Source organism: Musa acuminata, unplaced genomic scaffold, assembly GCF_036884655.1.
Source record: "Musa acuminata AAA Group cultivar baxijiao unplaced genomic scaffold, Cavendish_Baxijiao_AAA HiC_scaffold_1065, whole genome shotgun sequence".
Lineage (NCBI taxonomy): Eukaryota > Viridiplantae > Streptophyta > Magnoliopsida > Zingiberales > Musaceae > Musa > Musa acuminata.
In genome coordinates, this window is record NW_027021279.1 from 397594 (window position 1) to 417796 (window position 20203).

The following is a 20203-nucleotide window of genomic DNA, read 5'->3' on the forward strand; positions in this document are numbered from 1 at the left end:
CAGTGCTAAATAGGGACTACTATATGGTAACAATAGTTAACACTAAAGGGTAATTTTAATATCAGTTGAGGATTAATAATATACTTTTAACAGTATTTAGAGGGGAAGAAAAGAGTTATCGGCGATGGAATGTGGGGAAGGAGAGGGTGACGGTGACGGAGGGACTTTCAGACAACGATAGTGGTGACGAAGGAAGCTGCGGACGACAGTAGTAGTGACGGAGAAATATTCGGATGACGGTGACGGAAGCTACAGTGGTGGAGGAAATTGTGCACGAAAGCTAGACTTTCGGATCTATCCGTTGGCAGTAAAGGAAGCATTGAACCTGCGTGTTGACGACTGGAGCAGAGGTGAGTCGGTGCAACAAAGTAGGGTTTATGGGTCGGGGTCGCTTTTTCTTTTTTTTTTGGGGTGGGGTTTTACTATTTAGCTTAGTTGGTTCAATCGAACCAACTAAGTTACTATTTAACCGAACTAGAGTTAATCATCTGGTTTGGTTGCTTTGCTTTAACTAGGTGCTCGCTTGAGGCACCGGGTGCCTAAACCACCTAGGTGGCGCTTCACTAAAGCGCGTTGCCTGGCTATCGTGCGAGGCGCTCGAGCCTCGCCTCGCTTCACCCGAGTGCTTAGGCGAGCACCCTGGTGCCTTTTTAAATCACTGTTTTGAACTTCAAATTTGTTAGCATAATAATCTATTAATCTGATAGTTCATGTTCAGCTGCAGAAAAGACGGTTAATTACACATGATTGTCTCTTTAGAGTTTGGCACCCTTGTCATATCTGTACTGACATTGCTATAATGGCTGCAAGTTACTTCCAGTGTGTTTTTGTGCCTAGTGTTGAATTTCTCAGGAGCGAACCATGTTATATTGGGTTATTAGATGCTATATTGGCTCTTCTTTGTTTTGCCTTTTTCTTTTTGCTGATAACAAGCTTGCAGAAATGTGCAACCATATTTGTTCATCAGGGTGCTCTTCTTATGCTGGTTCTAGTTCCTAGCATCAGTGTGGATATAATTGATTGTATGTTTATGGCATCATGACTTCATGGGAATTAATCTGAGCTGATCCCTATCCATTATAGTAAAACAGTAGAGAAATATTATTATAATCCGATTTGACCAACTGCTTTGATTACAGTATAAGTTTGTTGCTTATTTCTTAGTAAACTGCATTGCGCATGTTGTCTGATGATCCTTCCTAGCGTCATAGTTTTTTAGAGGGGACTAAGAATTTTCAAGTTAAGTGACATATCAGTGGCCCAACTTTTTTTTTTCAGGAGTTCCATATGGTCACACTACTGCTATGCCATCCAAAGAATGTTACATGGCAAAAGGTAAGATGTACCTTCCAATCGTTTAATAGAATGGTGAAGGCAAGCTATATTGCGTAAATATGAGCGGCTGAATGCAAATCTGGGTGGTTTTAGGAAGCTTAGCTTTGGTGATCTTGTGGCTCTCTTATCTAGTTCTAGATATCTAGTATTGTTTGCTACGTTATTAGGGTAAACTTCTTATGCATACATATATATACACATATATTTATATATGTATAATGTTTGTTTTACTTTAGTTTCTTTTTTTTCCTTTTATGCTCACACTGCTTATCTTTTCAATTAGGTGAGGGTAGATGGTGCATATGTCAATCTTAGGTATTTAATAAATCTTACCTGATAAAAAATATTGAAAATAAACATCATGCACTTGCTTTTTCAAGTTTTAATTTTTCTTTATCAATCAGCTTGTAGACATTCAAAGATGATTGTGTAACACCTCTATTGGCTAATTTTTTGGACATTGACTCAATATTCAAAACCATGATTGTGCTAATTGCCCCAGTTTTTGTTTTCTGCAGATTAGTTTTTAGGTCAATGGTCCTTATCTGATTCAATTTTTCCAGTTGTGTGCATTTAACCCATTATATTTTTGACAAAGGCTTTAGATGCTTTACTCTCAACTATTTTACACCTGACATTGTTTGTTTTAGTGCTGTCATTACTTCATGAGCCATATTTTCCTGTTGTGTTTCTAATTAACAATCCTTTACTTGAAGGCTTAACGTTCCGTCACATGTTATACCCATCCTACAAAGGCAACCGCAATCCTACACCCGATACAGTTGTTCACGGTCTTCAGTATTTTAAAGCATCCATAAAGGCCATGTCGATCAAAGTGGTTGAGGTAAATCATAATATTGCATAGTGTCAGTGAGGATTGTAGAGGTATCTTATTCTAATGTGGTCAATGGCAGGTTCCTGGTGTTGAAGCTGATGATGTAGTTGGGACTTTGGCTGTAAACAGTGTTTCTACAGGATATAAGGTGATTTTCAAAATCCTGTTAATTAAATATAAGGGCAAAATTGAAACTTCAGTTGCTTTCTACATGAGAATTATGCTACAAGCATGGTGCACCTGTTTTGGCATTCATTGGATATTTAATTACCAAGAGACTTGGAGGCATATGTCCTTTGCTGATCAACTTTTATCTTTTTTTGTTATTTAAATTTTTGCTATTTATGGAGTTAACATTTTGTTTACCTAATGTTTCTTTTAATTTTTAAAATAAGCTGTAATTTCTGTTAAGTGTGGCATATCATTAGGATAAGAGTAGCTTAGGAGTCGTCATTACCATTCTTACTGATGGTATATAAACACAACACTTCTTTCATACTTGGATTCCTGAACTTAGTCCACAGTGCTTGCTGTCTAACTGCATGTATACATGTGCTTGGGAGTCAGCTGCTGGCTCTCTTGGTATATGATAAGCTAAAGCTTACCAAATCAAATTCTGTCCCCATCCTCATGCTCCCTCCCTTACCCCGGACTTCACATTAGCTGACTTTGGCTCATTACATTACTTGAGAGGAGTTAACTGTGTTAAAATCATGGTTAAAAATAGCGTTGGGACTTGATATGGCTTGGTGTACATATGTTTTATTATTGTTTCAGCTGATACTGGCACTTACTGGTCTGACAAAATACTGGTATTGCTCGATATCTCGTTACCATACTGACCCAACATGTTATCTACTTGGTATTGGACTGATATTGAAAATCTTGGTTCACTTGTCTACTGCTTAGAAGGATCTATCATTTGATGCCCATAATGAGGTTCACATGAGATTGTCCTATTACGGTTCTTATACTGACCCAGCACTGTTCTATCATCTAGGCCAACAACTATAACCTCTCAGGAAATTTCATCGCCAGGCAGAAGTGATTTATAGCCGTTGGTTTCTTTTTCCGTGGACATTTTATATTTTATAATATACTGACTGATATCATGCTATCTTATGACGTTGCTCTCTCAACCGTCATGGCCATGTAATGTGGTACTCATATGTAGTTTACTTGCTAGTTAGTTATGCCATGAGTTTAACTTCTAGTCTATCTCAAACATGCCATCATATGTCAATTTAGCTCAAGGTTTGCAATTTCAGTTTGTACCGGTGTATCGAGTCCTATTCGGTACAGTATGTACTGAGGCATATTGATGGTACGTTAGTGCATACTGACAGTATGCCCAAAATCATTAAAAAATCATAAAAAACCTAAAAATAGAAAAAAGTTAGATTAGGGTTTTTAATTTAGAAGTAAATATAAATTTAGTATAATTTTAGCAAAAATAATGTAAATTAGGAAAGAATAGTATCGTATATCTTTTTTGATTATATTGAATTGACCTAATATCAATCAAATTTTGATAAAATCATCATTAAAACTATTAACCACAGTATTAAAAAAAATTAATTAAAACCTAATTAAACTTATTATACCATCACAAACATATGATCCAATTCTTAATATGCATAAAATATAAAGATTTGACCTATTAAGTATCTAATTAAAAAAAAATAATATTAAACACACTAATCATAATATTAAAAACCTTAATAACTCCTTGGTTAAGACTATTCTACCAAAAAAAACATATCAAACAACATATTAGATATTAAGTCATACACTACATAGAATATGCTTAATCATCTCATAAATTAACAAAAATCTAGAAAGAGAATACATACCTCTTGATTAGAGTGTTCTTCCTCTTAATCCTTCTAAATTATTCTCGTAAATATGATCCACTTGACAAATCATAATTTTATTGAGTTTAAGAGAGAGATGTGAGTTTAAAGAATTTAAGAGAGCTTAAGAGATTGAAAGAGTGTAATGAGTTGAAAGAGGGGGGAGGAAAGGACTTAAAAACCCTTTTCTAAGCCTCAAACGGTCAAATTGATCGTTTGAAATAGGACAGTCTCAGCCTTTGATTGGTAATGGTCAAAATCCGATCATTACCGATCGGTACATATCGGTAATAGTCAGATTTCGACTGTCATTGCCTGGTACAGACCCTGTATCGCTTGATACAGGGTCAAGTAACTGGTACCGCCCGGTAGACGGCGGTCTGCATACCGATATCCTATCCGACTGGTACGTATCGCTCATCTCGAGTGGTACACATTGGTACAGCAAACCCTGGTTCTGCTAGATAGGGCTGTAGTTTTATCCTTCTCAAATTCCACACCAGCTGTATATACAATATATATGTTATATGGTGCATTTGTTTATGAATTGAGAAACATATAGTTGTTTGGTGCTACGGTGGCCTTTTTTTCTTAAAAATCTCCAATTCTTTTTAAGCAATTTGTTTGCATACTGATACCAAAGAGTTCTATTGAAAGAAACCATCATGTCTTCATTCTTGCTTTCTGGTGGTGGCTAAAGTTATCAATGAGACTTATGCCATCTTAAAGCTTGAGACTTAGTATTGATTGTAGAGTAAGCTAATTTTGATTGATTTTTGGTGTTTTTATATTTTGACATTTGTACTGATTTTGGCATTTAAAGTTGCAAGAACCCTAACTAGGCAGAATTAGTTAGGTGATCAGTGCAAACATAGGAGTGGCACCAAACAACACGTCATTGAGAAGCTACCAAGATTGCCTGGAAATATGTATTTAAAGACTTCCAAAGCATAAATTTGCCACATTATTGCAGTGCGAAGAAAGAGAAGAAGAAAATCTAACATGTTTTGAGGATAGCAGTCAGGAGTTAGTTAAGACTTAAGTGGCTCTAATTCAAGTGATAGTTTGTAAATTAGATGCAAGGCGAGATTCATATAGTCTATTATATCATTTTTGTTGGTAGGTTGTAGTAGTCGATAAAGATATGACAGCATTACCTATTCAAAAGATGTGAAACGGAAAAAAAGGAAACATTTGGTTGGACTGGTAATTTTGCAATCTTCTTGACTCCAAATAAATATGTTCTTACACATTTGCGTATATATTTAGGTATCAGTTCCACATGCATATGTACTGCTTATGTGATTTACGAGTGTTAAGTTTGTCTTAGCTCTTAAATATATTTTATGTTATTACAGGTGCGAGTTGTATCTCCAGATAAAGATTTTTTTCAAATAATTTCGCCCTCTTTACGTCTCCTACGAATTGCTTCTCGTGGACCAGGGTTAGTATTCTAGTTGTTTTTGTGTCAGACGATATGAATATTGCTCCAGTAGCTAAGATTGTTATGTCTACTTTTACAATCTCCAAGTCAAGGGATATGATGAGTTGCTTTATGATATAGCGTTGCTAGTTATCCTTTGAGTTGTTTGGGCAGATTCTCTTGTTGCCTAATGTTGCTTTTGGTAGGAACTTGGCATCAACCTTAGAGTTTTGATTTTAGACTGATGGCCGGTTGTAAAAATCTATTAATTTTTTTGTTGATATTTTTACTTTTCTCTGGTTAATCTGATAACTCTTCTGTTCACTGATGATGATGATGCGATCTTGCTTGTATTTTGCTGGTTACTACCAAGAAATATCACCATAAAGCTGAGCATTTCTGGCATTTAAACCTTTCAGCATCGGCTTAATGCATCTAGTGAGAATTTTGCTTTATTCAAAGTGGTCTTCCCTACTAAAGGTGTACTCTTGCCTGTCTTTTGCTGATTGTGTTATGGTGTTAGCAAAATATTACAAATTACTTGAAAGTAACTGGAACTCATGTGATATGATGTCTTTTTGATGAATCTGGTAACCACTTTGCTTGTTTGAACTGAATTTTCTTCTAGAATTAGCACTTTCATGTCTCCTCATTTTCCTTCGAATCAGCGCTTTTGTATCTGCTCATCACTTCTATCCAGACAAAGTGTGGTTCTTCCCTAAAAAGACAGTATATTTCTCGGATTGCAGTATCATGAGCTTCATTTTTTTTACGTCCCACTTGAACTAATGATAATCTTGGTCCTTCTGGACTCTAGTTTTGTCCTTTTTCCATTGGTGTCCGTATTTTCTGACTCTATGCTTCATAGATTGTAACCTATTGTAGGCATAATTTCTTTAAGTTACTACTAGCATTTGGGAATTTTCTCATCTGATCCATCTTTATTGTGCTTTTGACTGCATAGCCTTGTTAATCTTCTGATCTCTGTTTCCATTAGAAACCCTGTTCTAAAGTGTTCATTTTTTTTTTTTAAGCCCAACTAGCATGTGATGTTAAAATATGAGGGCTCTAAAAGGAATAAGTTAATCCGTCAGGCTCTCCTTTCTGTATTATCCAAGGATACCTTCTACTTAGGTGGGACAAGTTCAATTTGAACTTCATAAAAGCTGTATTTTACTTAATGGTGGATCAGATGCTTTCTAAAGTCCTATTGTATTTTTCTGACATGGAGCTACATTAACTTTCTTGCACATCTTATTACACTCATATAGGCTTCCTATTGTATTTTTCTGACGTGGACCTACATTAACTTTCTTGCACATCTTATAACACTCATATAGGCTTCTTATTGTATTTTTCTGACGTGGACCTACATTAACTTTCTTGCACATCTTATAACGTCATATAGGCTTGTATTGGAACCTTTAGGGTCATGAGTCTTAGAAATCGTCCTGTCACTATTGTGAAAGAAACTGAATATCATGCCCATTATCAGGTTCTGATGGAATTTCAAAGCAAAAGTAATTGATGCCCCTTTTCTTCAATTCTAGCATACTCATGTTTTATCATATATATATATATATATATATATATATATATATATATATATATATATATATATATATATATATATATATATATATATATATATATATATATATATATATATATATATATATACACTTGAGTTTTCTTTTTTCATTTTTTCTTGATGCAAAGTTCATTCTAATAGCTTGGCTTTTTTGTATAGGATGGTATCCTTTGGATTGGAAGACTTTGCTAAAAGATATGGTGCACTAAAACCTTTCCAGTTTGTTGATGTTGTTGCTCTTGCTGGTGACAAGTCTGACAATATTCCAGGTTTTAGTTGCATATGAGTTCTCAATCTCCTGTATTTGTCAATTACTGATGCTTATTGAGATACCTAGAAGATGGTGTTCCAAATTCGTTGTATCTTCAGTAATATTTCTTAGAAGTTTTAATTTTAGAGGGGCGGGCCTTGTTACAATGGTAAGGTTGTGCCTTTGTGACTTGGGAAACAGTCACTCTAGAGGTAAGGCTACGTAGTACATTAATCCTCCCCATACCCCAAATTGGTGTGAGCCTTTTGCACCGGTTATGCCTTTTTTATAGAAAGAGATTGGAACAAGTTTCATTAATTGATACCTTTAGATGAAGTTAGTTTAAGCTGTTATGTTGGGGATATTTTGGTGCTTTTAGTTAATCACAAACCAAGGGGGAATGTTCCCTTGGTTTAGTCCAAGTTTCGTTCTGGTGGTTCCTGTTTTGTAAACCTCTCTAAGTTGACTTGCTAAAATTTTTTACTTATTGGTTGTTCATAAATTTATTTCTATTCGTTTAAGAGATGACATTATAAGCTTTTCCAATTGACTCTTAGAGGAACTGAGTACTTAAAGATGCCAACAATTCATGAATGGACAGAGGAGATTTTTTATTTTTCTAGCAGAAATCACCTCAGAGCCATACTAATAAACTTGTTGAAGAAATATGATTCGACTTATTCATTATGGTTTCAAAATAATACATTGCAATCCATATTGCCAAAAGAACTACTATTCTTGGGAAGACCACTTAATTCTTTTCCACCAAATACAAGATGATTTAAGCCAAGCTAATTCACCAGCATTTTTTCTATCAGATGCATGCTGCAGTCATCTCTCATTGCATGTTTTGCTCTAGAAACTCTTTATCTGAAGCGACAAAGAGACACTGATTCATGTTTTTTGTGTAGTCTAAATGATTTCTTTAAATGAATACTTTGATGCAATTATACTACTAAATATATTCAAACTAAGCTTTTATGCAGGAGTTGAAGGCATTGGAGATGTGAATGCTTTGAAATTGATTACTAAGTTTGGTATGCTCGTCTTCCTCCATTTAGGAAACATTGTGATATGCATGATAAAAATGCAAAGTTGGCAATGTGATGTGGTTATGCAGTACGTAGCAGTTGCTCTCATTTACTCATTTAAGACAACTTTGATTGTATCCAGCATTTAATGAACCTTGAAAAGTTTGGGTCACTCTTTTTAAAGTAAAAATAGATGTTCTTCTGTAGTTATCATTTTATAGGACTTGTTGATTTCCAGAAGCTTGTTGCTTGAAATTGGTAGCTGTGAACATGCTTTATATTGATAGCTAAGGTTTCTTGTGTGGGCTAAATGGAATAGGACATTAGTTTGCCATTTGACAGTTCATATCTGTTTATATGCCTAACAAGTATAGACAGTATCATAATCCATGCAATTAACATTTTGTGCATTCAGCAAATTTTCCAATTGATACTGCCAAAAAAAGAGGTCCTGAATGTTGAGGAATTTAATGCTGTCTCCAAAGCCTCAAAAAATTTGTATAAATGGTCAGAAGGCAATTTTACTTTTAGAATAGTATCCTTACCATTGCTTGCTTTTTATTGTTACACATGCTGTGGCACTTCATTTTCCTAACCCAAGCATCTTGGTGCATTTACCATGCTGATCTATTGATGTTGTTAGCTGAATATTTTGGTGTCAATTTTGCTTCCATGTGTAATATTCGAGCTTCAGAAATCTGCTTTATTCAACTGAATGCATATGTTTTTCATGTGTGCTCTCAGGTTCATTGGAGAATTTGTTACTGTGTGTTGATCAAGTTGATGATGAGCGTATTAGAAAGGTGTATTCTTTCAGAATAATTTTCTGGGTATCGTTGGATTGTTAACCATCTTTGGAATGGCATGCAATAATATTCTTTCAAACTGCCTTTTGCAGGCCTTAATTGCATGTGCTGATCAGGCTGTTCTTTGCAAGAACTTGGTAATCCCTTTGTCTCTATAGTTATTTTTACTTGCACGGGAAGGAGCTAGTTGAATAGTTTCTTAATAACTACTGAAAGTTCATAGTGTTCTCGTATTCAGTAGTCAGTCCTCACTGGTACAACTAGGGTTACCTGTTCCCCTAAAGATGTTCACTGATGATTGATGGCTTTTTGTACACTGTTCTTGCATGCAGTTCAATCTTCTCTACTTTGCGTAAGTTCCATATATTGGTAAGGATTGGGATAATGCTTCTAACAGTGAAAAATTTGGTAATGGTGTGGCAGGCAACGTTACGCTCTGATCTTCCGTCTTACATGGTTCCATTTAAGACACCTGACCTAGTGTTTCAGAAACCACAGGTTTTCTAGTGTTCTCTCAGAGGTATTTTAGTCATTCGATCTGTCAACTAATTTTAATGCCTGGGTTATATTTAACAGGACAATGGCGACAAGTTCATCACCCTCTTGAGAGCCCTCGGAGCATATGCAGAAGGCTTCTCGCCAGATCCAATAATCAGAAGAGCAGCTTACTTGTGGAACAAACTTAAGACGTGATGATTTCTTGTTGATCTGTTTACTCCCCCTCAATTTAGGTGATAACAAAACAACAACAAAAAAAAGGCATTAAAGAGCTGGAGGACAGTGGTGGCGGGTAAACTCCCGCAGTGAATCAATGCGCAGAAGTGCAGAAACTTGGGTGATATGTTGCTGTCCAGTGTATCACCAATCATATCAAGCTGTTCTTGCGCTCTGACTTGTACCCTATTCTCACAGATCCAAATCTCGTTGTCTCGACAACGTGCGTGAAGTTTTGTTTTGGTCCCCAAGTGGCCGAGGCAGTGGGTATCCACTGTCGTCATTTCTGGGTTCGTGAGAGACATCGAGGTACAAATATATCTTTTCGATGATTCTGGCCTTTGCTGCCACTCTCAGCTCTGACTGAATACAGTCTCGTTTGTATATGAAAGATCAATCTGGTTTGTTCATCTTAATCTTAAATGCTTTTACATGCATCGGTACATTGTATCTCATTCTAAATTATTCCTGGAAACATTTGTCTAAACACGTTACAGCCAAAACATGTGATGATACCCCCACTCTGACAACACATTAGAGAATCCTAGTTTAAGCTAATTAGTATTATTTAACAATTCCTTTTTGTTCTTCTTTTTCTCTTTCTTAGAACGGCAATTACATAACCATTGTTCGAGTCTTTTCTCAAGTGATATTTGATAGATAAGCCTCGAGCCCAGCCCGGGCAACATCGTGCCCGACCCGTTCGCCCTATCTTAACATGTGGTTCGGGTGCGACGACGTCCGTGTGAAAGGATCCGGAGGCCGTTTTCGGGCCCGACCCGTTTACACCCTAAACACATCGGGCGGGGGGCCCACTTGGTTCGTTAATTCTTCTCGTAATTTGTTCATTTTCATTCGTCTGCTGGGTCGGGGGTGGGGATCGAGAAGCGCTCCGCCGTGGCGGCCGGGACGGCGGATCAGAGAGATGATCACCCGCTCCAAGCTCGTCGAGCAGCTGCGCGAATACCAGATCCGATCCCAGCACAAGTGGGGCGCCCTCACGGCCTTCTCCTCCAAGCCCCAGATCACCACCAGGTTTCCCGTCCCATCCTGTTCCTCGATTATCCCGAATTATGCTGCCAGATTTCTTTTCCTTTTTTCTGTTTATCTGAGCCTGGTCCGTCCTCCGCTTCGATCTCGAAATTAGTTGTTTTTGCTATATGCGGATTGGCTGGACGCGTCAACTTGACTAGATAATTTCGCGTGGGGAGATGAGCGGCCGGTGCCCTTCTCTCGATATGTGATTTGACTTGATATAATTATGGTTCGTCAATTTGAGATCTTGTCGTTTAGGTTAACCACAGGAGAAATATGTAAAGCTGGCATGAGTTTCGTGGAGATTGCGACTGTTTCATTGATTATTACCATGAATTAGACGTGTCGAGACTTTCAAAACACGAGAATAACTCGTAGAATAATTCGTGATGTATTGGGAAGGTATTGTTTAAGTCATGCCGAGATTTAATTGTCGATTCGTTCTCCGTTTTCGTTAATTTCAAATATCTTTTCCATATGTTGTATTTGCTATTTTAAATCGAGTTCAGAGTTATATCTTGAGTTACGTTCTTGACTTTATAATGGATGGGAGAGTTGTAAAGCCATTGGGAATCATGGTTAGAGAATGTTAGGCATGCTGATGTTGTGGGATTTTGGGTTTTATAATAAAAGAATTCTTCAACTTTCTGAAAAGTTCTTGGATCAAAGTTAGGAAACACAGAAACATACGGATTAATATGTTTGATCTCATCCCTTGTTTGTGAGAAGGAAAAGTTAACTCCTCTTGACAATAAATGGAATGCTACATGTCTATGTGTTAGCTTTGCTCCTTAGTCATGACGTGAGAGTTTTGTCTAGGCTGCAATTTGAATGTTGTCATTAAAGATAAAGTTATCAGGAAGTTTACTTTGTGATTAGTTTAATTTTACATCCGATCATATTGTTGAGGAAAATACGATGTGTCAGACTTACAAACAGAAAACTAAATTTTCTACTTCATTAAGAGGAAAAAGAGTAATTCAAGTGTAAGAGGAGCTAGTTTGCTCTTTCTTTTTCTCTCCAAAAGGTATCGCAAGTTTCTTTTCTTGGACATAACCTCCATTAGAGAAGGAAATAAATATCAGTTTTGATGATTCCCTTTACACTATAGTCAATCACTACTTTGAATTCATTAAAAAGTCCTTAAGAAGAGTTCCACTTATCATAGGTTCCTGATACCTATCAATTTGGGAGGCCGGATATGGTAGACATGAATTCTGATACATATAATGGGAACCATAATATGAGCTGTAAAAAAATAAATATAATTATATATATATATATATATATATATATATATGTGTGTGCTTTCCAGATATTTGTGATAATTCAGTGACAAAACCAAGAATCTGAAGCAGGTTTTGAACAAATTAATAACTAATTATATTCTTGTTTAGTTGACCTTCTTTGGTGTAATTGAAGTGATAGAAGATATTGCTTTGATTTCCTCCTATAAACTTCAAAGATTAGTTTATAGATTCATCTTCATTTCAGGAAAAATTACTATTTACCTACTTGTGGCTTGATGTTATTGTAGCCTTTTTACTGTGTGTGGTGTATAAGGTTGTTCCTTAGCTCACTTGTGTTTTGTTCTATTAGAGGCAGCCCTTGTCACAAGACACCTAACTTTGAAAATAACATGGGATGAAATAGTGATGTGATGCCTACATCAAGATGACATGCCACTGATGTGGTGCATATGTGGCATCCATGTGTGACTCAATGGGCCTTTGTTACCAGTGTGCTTACATGACATTGATAGCACAAAGGTGGTATCAATGTGAAGCCAATGAACTCTCATGACCATTATTGTTGTCATGTTTCATGCCTAGTAATGTGAGCAGGAACTCATAAAGTCACATAATCACCTAAGTTGTTGCTAACCCCGCAAAACTAAAGTTAAGCAAAGCTGAATCATATTAACTAGCCTCATGATATTAAAAGAAATAAACACAAGATTCGTCTAATATGAAACTCTCTTGCCTCTCTTCATGATTTATAAGAAAGACCTTTCAAAAACTCCATTTCGCTATGGTCTGTACCAGATTCGCCTTACCCTAACTTGTCCTGTTGTCTTAAGATGGACCTGTGGATTATACTTTTCCTCTCTCTCTCTCTCTCTCATTTTGCCCTCCAAGTACCTTTTCTCTCTCATCCATTAGTTCATCACCTCACTGAACTGACTATCTTTACCAATCCTTTTTTGGTGATCTCACAATTTTAACATGCACTGGCATGGCACCCACTGTATTGTGTCGGCCCAATATTATAGTGTGAACATGGCATCAATATGTGCATCTATTTGACTAATGTAGGACCAATATGCATCCTATTTTAGTCATTTCATATGCATATGTACACCAATCAATGTTGTACACCAATTCAATTCATCTATTTGTACGCCCAGCTTTTTCTTAATATTATCATTACGTGCACAATTTGCCCCTTTGTGATACAACTTAAATTTCACATATAAGTGCATCTTCTGTTATAGTTGTATTTTATCAATGCAAGGTGGTAGGGTGAGGGCTAAATGTTTGATGGTGCAAAAAATAGATGAGTTAAGTGGTCATTGGGGCTTGGTAGTTTCCCCTGAAATTATAGTTATTAGGAGTAAGGAGCCCGTATCTGGAGACACATTAAACATAAGTGGTAAAGATAATAAACGTAGTTATACGGGTTGTTTTTGGACTTCATTTTGATGTTTAGAGTTCATTCGACTGCATTTACAAAGGATAGTTGATGCAAAGCTTCTGTATTGATGGCTGAGAAAATAAGTGTAAATGCAACTCGAAGACAGGATGAAAATTGAAGAGCTTATTTATGTCATTATCTCCATTCATGCCTAAACCTGTAAAACTATTCTGATTGATCTGTTTACTAATTGGTATTTCTTAGTTTTTCTCTGGAATTTGTTAATTTTACATTTTAATTATAAGATCATGCTTGACCATATCTTTGATGATTTTCTGATGTTGTGCAGACGGGATGCTGCGTTGGCTCTTACATGTGCTGTAGTATTTGTCTTGCTCATAGTGTCTTGTTATGCAGCACTTTACTTCAGATACTTCAAGGTTTCAGCTGTTTTTGTATGCCTCGGAATTCTTCTTCCGACATGCCTTAAGATTTCTAGGCATCGATGGGTTGCAAGGAAAAGGGAGAGAAGAATGTTGTTACCTTTGTCCATGTGAATATTATTGGGGTTCTATAACTTTTCTGGCAGATAACCTGCCTAATTTGTTAAGAGATGAATTTGGCTTAATTGTCTATCCAAGAGATCACCCATTAAAGATCTAACATTGGTTGCTGATGCCCTCATGATATTCCCAACATTTCCCGGACTAATCATGGTATGCCATTTCTCTTTGTTCTATATCAAAGGATACTTCTTTTACCTATTGTCTTCATCAAATGTTGAGGCTGATGAATTTGTCATGGAACCAATATCTCTCTTCTCTTTGTATAATATTTGATAGGTTGGAAATCATCAGGTTGTAAAATGTTGCAACCTTGTCATGGCCCCTCTGGTGCAACCAATGTATGATTTCTTCCATGTCCAGTGTTTAACCATAACAATTTTTTAATTTAGCAGATAAATATTAATCTTCAATTCGCAGCGTAATTGAATGTTTATGATGATATTTCAATTTGAGAAAATAGATTATTGGCAGAAAATTTCATGTTCTTGAAGACTTCTTTTTTCCAATAAGTAAAATTATGTCGATTTGGTCGATAATGATTATTTTTAGCAATGAAAAAATGTTAGTTTTGCTGATAATGATTTTTAATTTATTGATAAACTTGAATTTTAGCCCCTTCTTTTTTAGAAAACTATGATATGGAATAAAGAATTTTTGTTGGAGTAATTGCTCAAGAAAAGAGTACATACACGTAGAAATCAAGCTGGAAGGCACGTAGAAATAATAAAAGAGGCTTTAATTAAATTAGAGCCTCAAAGAGAAAATATAATTTTCGACGAATTTCTTGAAAATTTACGATTGTATGGGAGGATTATTTCCCAAAGGACTTATCTGTGCCTCTTCGAAAAGAGTCGACCACATATTTCGGTAAAGCAAAATATGTAGGGAAGTTACAGTTCTTTCTCTCTCTCTCTCTCTCTTCTCGCTCTGCCTCCCCAATTTGCTCGCGCCCCATCGACCACTATGTCTCTTAGGAAACGGCAACGCGTCGGGAGCAGCGGCCACCTCTCCTCCCTCGACGGAGCCCTAGCGGAGGAGCGCTCCTCCCCCTCGCCGTTCCGCTGCCCCGCCTTCGACCCTGGTGGCTTCAACGACCCTTCCTTCTCTGACGTCCTCCTCCACCTCCAGTTTGATCCCGATCTCGACCCCCATCCTGACGCTTACCTCACCTGCCTCGACCTTCACGTCCAGTCCGCCGCCCTCCGCCGCTCCGACTACTTCGCCGCCCTCCTCTCCGACAGGTGGCAGCGACCTAGCGCTTCATCCGGAGACGCGATCCCGCTCCGGGTAACCCTCAAGATCCCTCGAGACGATGATCGCCACCGTCAAGGCCCCTTTGACGCCCATGTTGCCGTCATTCGGCTCCTCCACACCCTCGATTTCTCCGGAGCCGTCGCCTCGGTTACTGACGCCCTGGAGATGATGCCGGTGGCGCTGGAGTTCCTGTTTGAGGACTGCGTCCGGGCTTGCGTTCGGTTCCTCGAGGCAATGCCTTGGACGGAGGAGGAGGAAGAAAGGGTCCTCACGTTGATCCCTTTCCTCGGTGAAGAGGAATCCCGGGAACTCGTCGCTAGGGTTTCGCCCATGGTGGCGGCCTCGGGAGATTGGAAGAGCATGTCTGAAGAAATGCTTCATGGATTGATCGACGTGGCGATCAGGCGGCACCCCAATGTGGCCACCGTCAAGGCTTTTGTGGCGAAGATACTGAAGGATTTCCCGTATCGGGAATCGGTACAGAGGGTACTGGACCAGGCCTTCTTGTCAAGCTTGGAGACGGTGAAAGATTACTTGGGCAAGTATGCGAGCCCAGATGTCCGGGTGGCGGAGGATAGCGATGAGAGGGAGGCGATCCAGAGGCTGAATTTGCATGCGGTGATGTCGAACTTAAAGCATTTGCATTGGCTGGTGGAGAGGATAATCGAGGTCAGGGTGGCCGACACTGCAGTGAGGGAGTGGAGCGAGCAGGAGGCACTGGCAGCTGACTTGATGAAGACTTTTAGGGACGATACATGGAAGAATATTGCACCCGGACTACCATTGCTGGTCACCAGGTGCAGCTACCGGCTTGCCGATGCTGTTGCTTCGGGGGCTACTTTGGCTCCTCGACAGGTCTGCCTTTCATAACCTTCGTTTCTTTACTCTACAACTTATGTTCTATTCTGAAAAATATGTTAATTAAGATTGTTCAGCATCATGCATGGGGAACAAGAGCTTTAAGTTTTCAGTTATGGGGAAAAATACCAACGATTTGAAAGAAGTGTGATTTTTTTCTCCTCCAATTTAAATTTGTGACGGAAGTTAGTTTTACTCAGCTTTCTTTTATGAGGTAATGGGGACTCCTGACAAAATTAATCCAATTTTTTGTTTAAATAACATAGGTTTTTTTAATTGTTATTTTTTACTATATATTTTTTCTTTATTGCCATTGATAGATTAAGCCATGTTGGAATGGCCAGATTTCAGGTGGGTGCTATGGAAGCTTTAGAACTTGGTCCTTCAGACCTGCCAAAATTAGTGTTAGAGGATGTGTATTCAACTATTTTGCTAACTATGAGCCCTTGTAGTGATAAAAAGTTTGCAACTTTTGGTCTATCCGAGTCTCCTTTGAGGTAGAAACATTACTGCAATTCCACAGACTAGGGATTTCACTGCTCTAAAACTTTACCATAGGTTCCACATTTCATGTTCGACAACGATTCAATCCCAAAGGATTTTGGTTGATTCTAGTTGTCATGCCCCAAGTCAAGGACGTACATAGATGTCATATACTTACAAGTACTAGGCACAATTTCGTTTTAGTTTTACTATTGATTTGCAATTTTGTGGATGCCGCAGGATCATTTCGTCTTACATTGTCATCGTCATCTTTTTTTCTTTTTCCTTTCCTGTGCGAAAATTGCAGGATAATTTGGTCTTACCTGTGTCTTCATCGTCTTTTTTCTTTTTCTTTTCCTGTGTGAAAGTTGCAGTCTGCAAGGTGCTTAATCCTCTTGTCTTGCAAGTCCTGTTCCCAGCTTGTTGCGTTAGTCAATGGACTGAACTGCTCTCCTCAAGTGTGGTGGCTGAAAACAGCATTTGATGATTTACTGGATCTTTTGATTTTTGACAGGAACATTGTTGACATGTTCATCCTACCATTGCTATCTATAATTGAAGTACATCATTAATACACTATCATTTTATAATAGTGGTAAATTCTGCCTTGTATCATTGCTTAATCCACCACCATTTTGCTGCTTATCCATTTTTTTTTTCCATACCTTTTGTGTCCTTGTTCCTGATGTGCTGATACCATTGACAAAAGTTATGTGCCACCCACCAACTCAGTGGACACCAATCAACATTCCTATCACTTTTTTTTTCATAGATATGGACTTATTCATAATTATGTACACAACCAACTGTTTCATGCAAATTCATGACCAGAATGCCTATCGTCTTTAACTATATGGCTGCTATACCCTTTAAGTTAGTCCATGCAGTTGCCATCACCTCCAGCTTGCCAGAGGTCCAAAACAAGAAAATATCTGTATTTAAGTCTATCTCCCTCCATCTTCTGTCGGATGCGAGATGAGTTTTTTTTCTTATGTTTTTGTAAGTTACAGAAGATGAAGCTTGGGATCAAGTTCCTATTAAATCATAACCCATCCATGTATAAGATTATCTATACCTAAATAGTTCTCATATTGTTTAACAGTTTAATATCTCTTCTACACTCCTTAAAATGGTTCTGTCATGAGTGACAAACTTTTTCAATAACTTGAATGTAACAGTTTATCATTTTTTTTATAATTTATTCCTACCAAGATCACATGATTTTTATCTAAGATGTTTAATTTACTAAGCATTACCATATTCGTTGAAGTTATATACTTTATTATTATTCTTTATTCTTCACTTATTTAGTTCCATGATGCTTTTGAATTTTTGGTCTGTCATACCATTGCAATCTAAGCTTCCCAGTTAGTGATTGGAGCCGATGAACTCCTAACTGTAGTAATTCCTGGTCTCAGGTAAGAATGAAGATTGTGAGAAACTGGCTCCCTGTGTTGAATGTTCTCAGGGATACCTTTTCACCATTGCCTAGTGGCTATAGAACACTTTACCCAGATCTGGAAGAGACATTTTTGAAGATTATATCCACCTTGCCGCTGTCTGATGCTCAAGAGTTGCTACAGCAGTGCCTAAGCTTCTCCACCCGCAATCTTGATGATTGCCCACACTTGACATCCGCATTCAAAACATGGTTCAGACGTGCTAATAGGCCTCCTCATGATTACAGAACCAACTAATTGCATCTTTCCAGCAAGTAGCAGCTGCATGAGATTACGGCTATCAGGTTAGTTGAAATTGCCTATAGCTCTGAAAACTGGAAGAAGTGTTTTTTTTTTTTTGGTATCATCCATACTGCCTATTCAACATTTACAAATTTGTTGAATTTTTGCTAATGATTTTCTGGATTTCTTAGATTGTTTTCTGCTAGGATCATCAGTTATTGTTCTATAAACTGTGAATTGGTGCACTTTGAGTAATAAATTACTATCTCTGGCGATCACAACAATGTACCCGAGATTAAATTCCAATGCTGAGTCAGTTGAACTTATTTTTTATTATTTTATATGTCATTAGATTTTGTTCCATTCCATAGTTCATGCTTCAACTATTTGTGGCTCAGAGTTAGACTATATATATATATATATATATATATATATTTATTTATTTATTTATTTATTTTTTTTTTTTTACTAGTTCATTTCGCCATGGTCTTGTTTATCTTGAACATGTTGTTTGTGTAACTATTTGTTCTTTTCCTTCTTGGAGAATTGCTCATCATAGAAGAAATTTAGTCTACTAAATTCATTCCTTACTGAAGCATTTATTAGTAAAATTAACTTGCTTTTTCAACAATCAATAGAAAAATCAGGAATTTACCAACTGATTTACATCAACAGCTACAATCATTATGATTTTTTGGAGGTCCCTGATAGTCATAATGACATGTGAGAGGCTCAGAAACCATGGTTCAAATTTTGGTCATACCCATGGACACTGATTGGTATTTACCGATGCTATGGCTGACCACTACAGGGACTGGGCAGATTTCACCCACTGGCCAAAATGGAGCTTACCAGCCAGTAAGCTCACATTACAGGGCTGACTAGACAGTAAGCTGATCGGTAACGAACTGCACTTGATGATCAGTATTGAGTTTTTTTGTTCTGGTTTTTTAAGTTGTTGACAACAGTCTTATCTTTCTTTTATTTTTTTTTCTCTCTTTCTCTTTCTCTCCTTTTCTGCTGCCGCTGCTCCTTTTCCTCTGCCTCGTCCACCACCACCTCCTCCGCCTCTGCTACCCCCACCTTCTGCGGTGCATCATTCTTCTATTAGAGTTGAAGCTGTTGATTACTTGATTATGATCTGTGTTTTGGGTGATTAAAGAGCCCAATTGTGGCTTATACACTTTATTTCTGACGGTTCTTATGTTGACATTATTCTTTTTCTCTGTCTCTTCAGCCAGCAGTGAGCGCGAGATTGATGCCATGCTGCACAATACTGGAGGTGGTCTACCATTGCAGATTAGCTATCTTTTACTAGTTCCTGTTAAGTTTCAGACATCTGAGGACTTGAAATCTGTAGCCATCTACGTGGATAACACGGCACCACTGAGGCATGAAGTATAGATGGTAACTTGCTATTCGTGGTTCCCATTTGTGTATGTATTGAACTCTCTTTCTCGTACGTCGTGGAGGATTGGAATCCTCGTTATGACATCTACGATGCATCGTTTCCGATGATGTTATGCTCTTGCATTAGATTGCAGTATGTATGGTAATTCATCGTCCTCCAAACGACACTCGTCGTCGGAAACTTGATGTGCTTGTGTTCCATCGTGGTCGTCAATGGTGTCACGTCGTTGCGAGAGCCACCTTACCAGGTATACGCCGCTTCTTGGATGGCGGATGGAAGTTGATGCAGGTTAGGGTATTGCTTTGTGATTTGTGACTACGGATCGTTGGATGGAAGTCATAAGACGGACCTGAACTCATTGACCGGTTCGATTTTGGGTCGATTGTGTCAGTATTACCGAAAAGAGCCGATTGACCTGGTCGCCGTCCCCTTTGGTTCAAAT

At 37.8% G+C, this 20203-nt stretch overlaps 2 protein-coding genes across 2 annotated transcripts; both read left to right on the forward strand.

Moving 5' to 3' along the window:
- The first annotated feature begins 439 nt into the window (after positions 1–439).
- LOC135666038 (uncharacterized) lies at positions 440–10275 on the forward strand. Its single transcript, XM_065177534.1, has 10 exons — positions 440–1335; positions 2052–2179; positions 2250–2318; positions 5382–5467; positions 7197–7306; positions 8274–8324; positions 9063–9121; positions 9217–9261; positions 9548–9622; positions 9701–10275. The coding sequence occupies exons 1-10, from the start codon at positions 1305–1307 to the stop codon at positions 9815–9817; spliced, it is 771 nt and encodes a 256-aa protein (XP_065033606.1). The 5' UTR covers positions 440–1304; the 3' UTR covers positions 9818–10275.
- A 4665-nt stretch (positions 10276–14940) lies between these two features.
- LOC135666048 (BTB/POZ domain-containing protein At1g63850-like) lies at positions 14941–19868 on the forward strand. Its single transcript, XM_065177555.1, has 3 exons — positions 14941–16182; positions 18087–18412; positions 19588–19868. The coding sequence occupies exons 1-2, from the start codon at positions 15037–15039 to the stop codon at positions 18363–18365; spliced, it is 1425 nt and encodes a 474-aa protein (XP_065033627.1). The 5' UTR covers positions 14941–15036; the 3' UTR covers positions 18366–18412; positions 19588–19868.
- The last annotated feature ends 335 nt before the right edge of the window (positions 19869–20203 follow it).

Excerpts from the sequence above, each read along its gene's own strand:
- LOC135666048 (XM_065177555.1), top strand. The coding sequence starts at position 15,037 with ATGTCTCTTAGGAAACGGCAACGCGTCGGGAGCAGCGGCCACCTCTCC. Across the intron at positions 16,183-18,086 it reads CTACTTTGGCTCCTCGACAG|GTAAGAATGAAGATTGTGAG; the intron begins GTCTGCCTTTCA and ends TCCTGGTCTCAG.
- LOC135666038 (XM_065177534.1), top strand. The coding sequence starts at position 1,305 with ATGCCATCCAAAGAATGTTACATGGCAAAAG. Across the intron at positions 1,336-2,051 it reads AGAATGTTACATGGCAAAAG|GCTTAACGTTCCGTCACATG; the intron begins GTAAGATGTACC and ends CTTTACTTGAAG. Across the intron at positions 7,307-8,273 it reads CAAGTCTGACAATATTCCAG|GAGTTGAAGGCATTGGAGAT; the intron begins GTTTTAGTTGCA and ends GCTTTTATGCAG.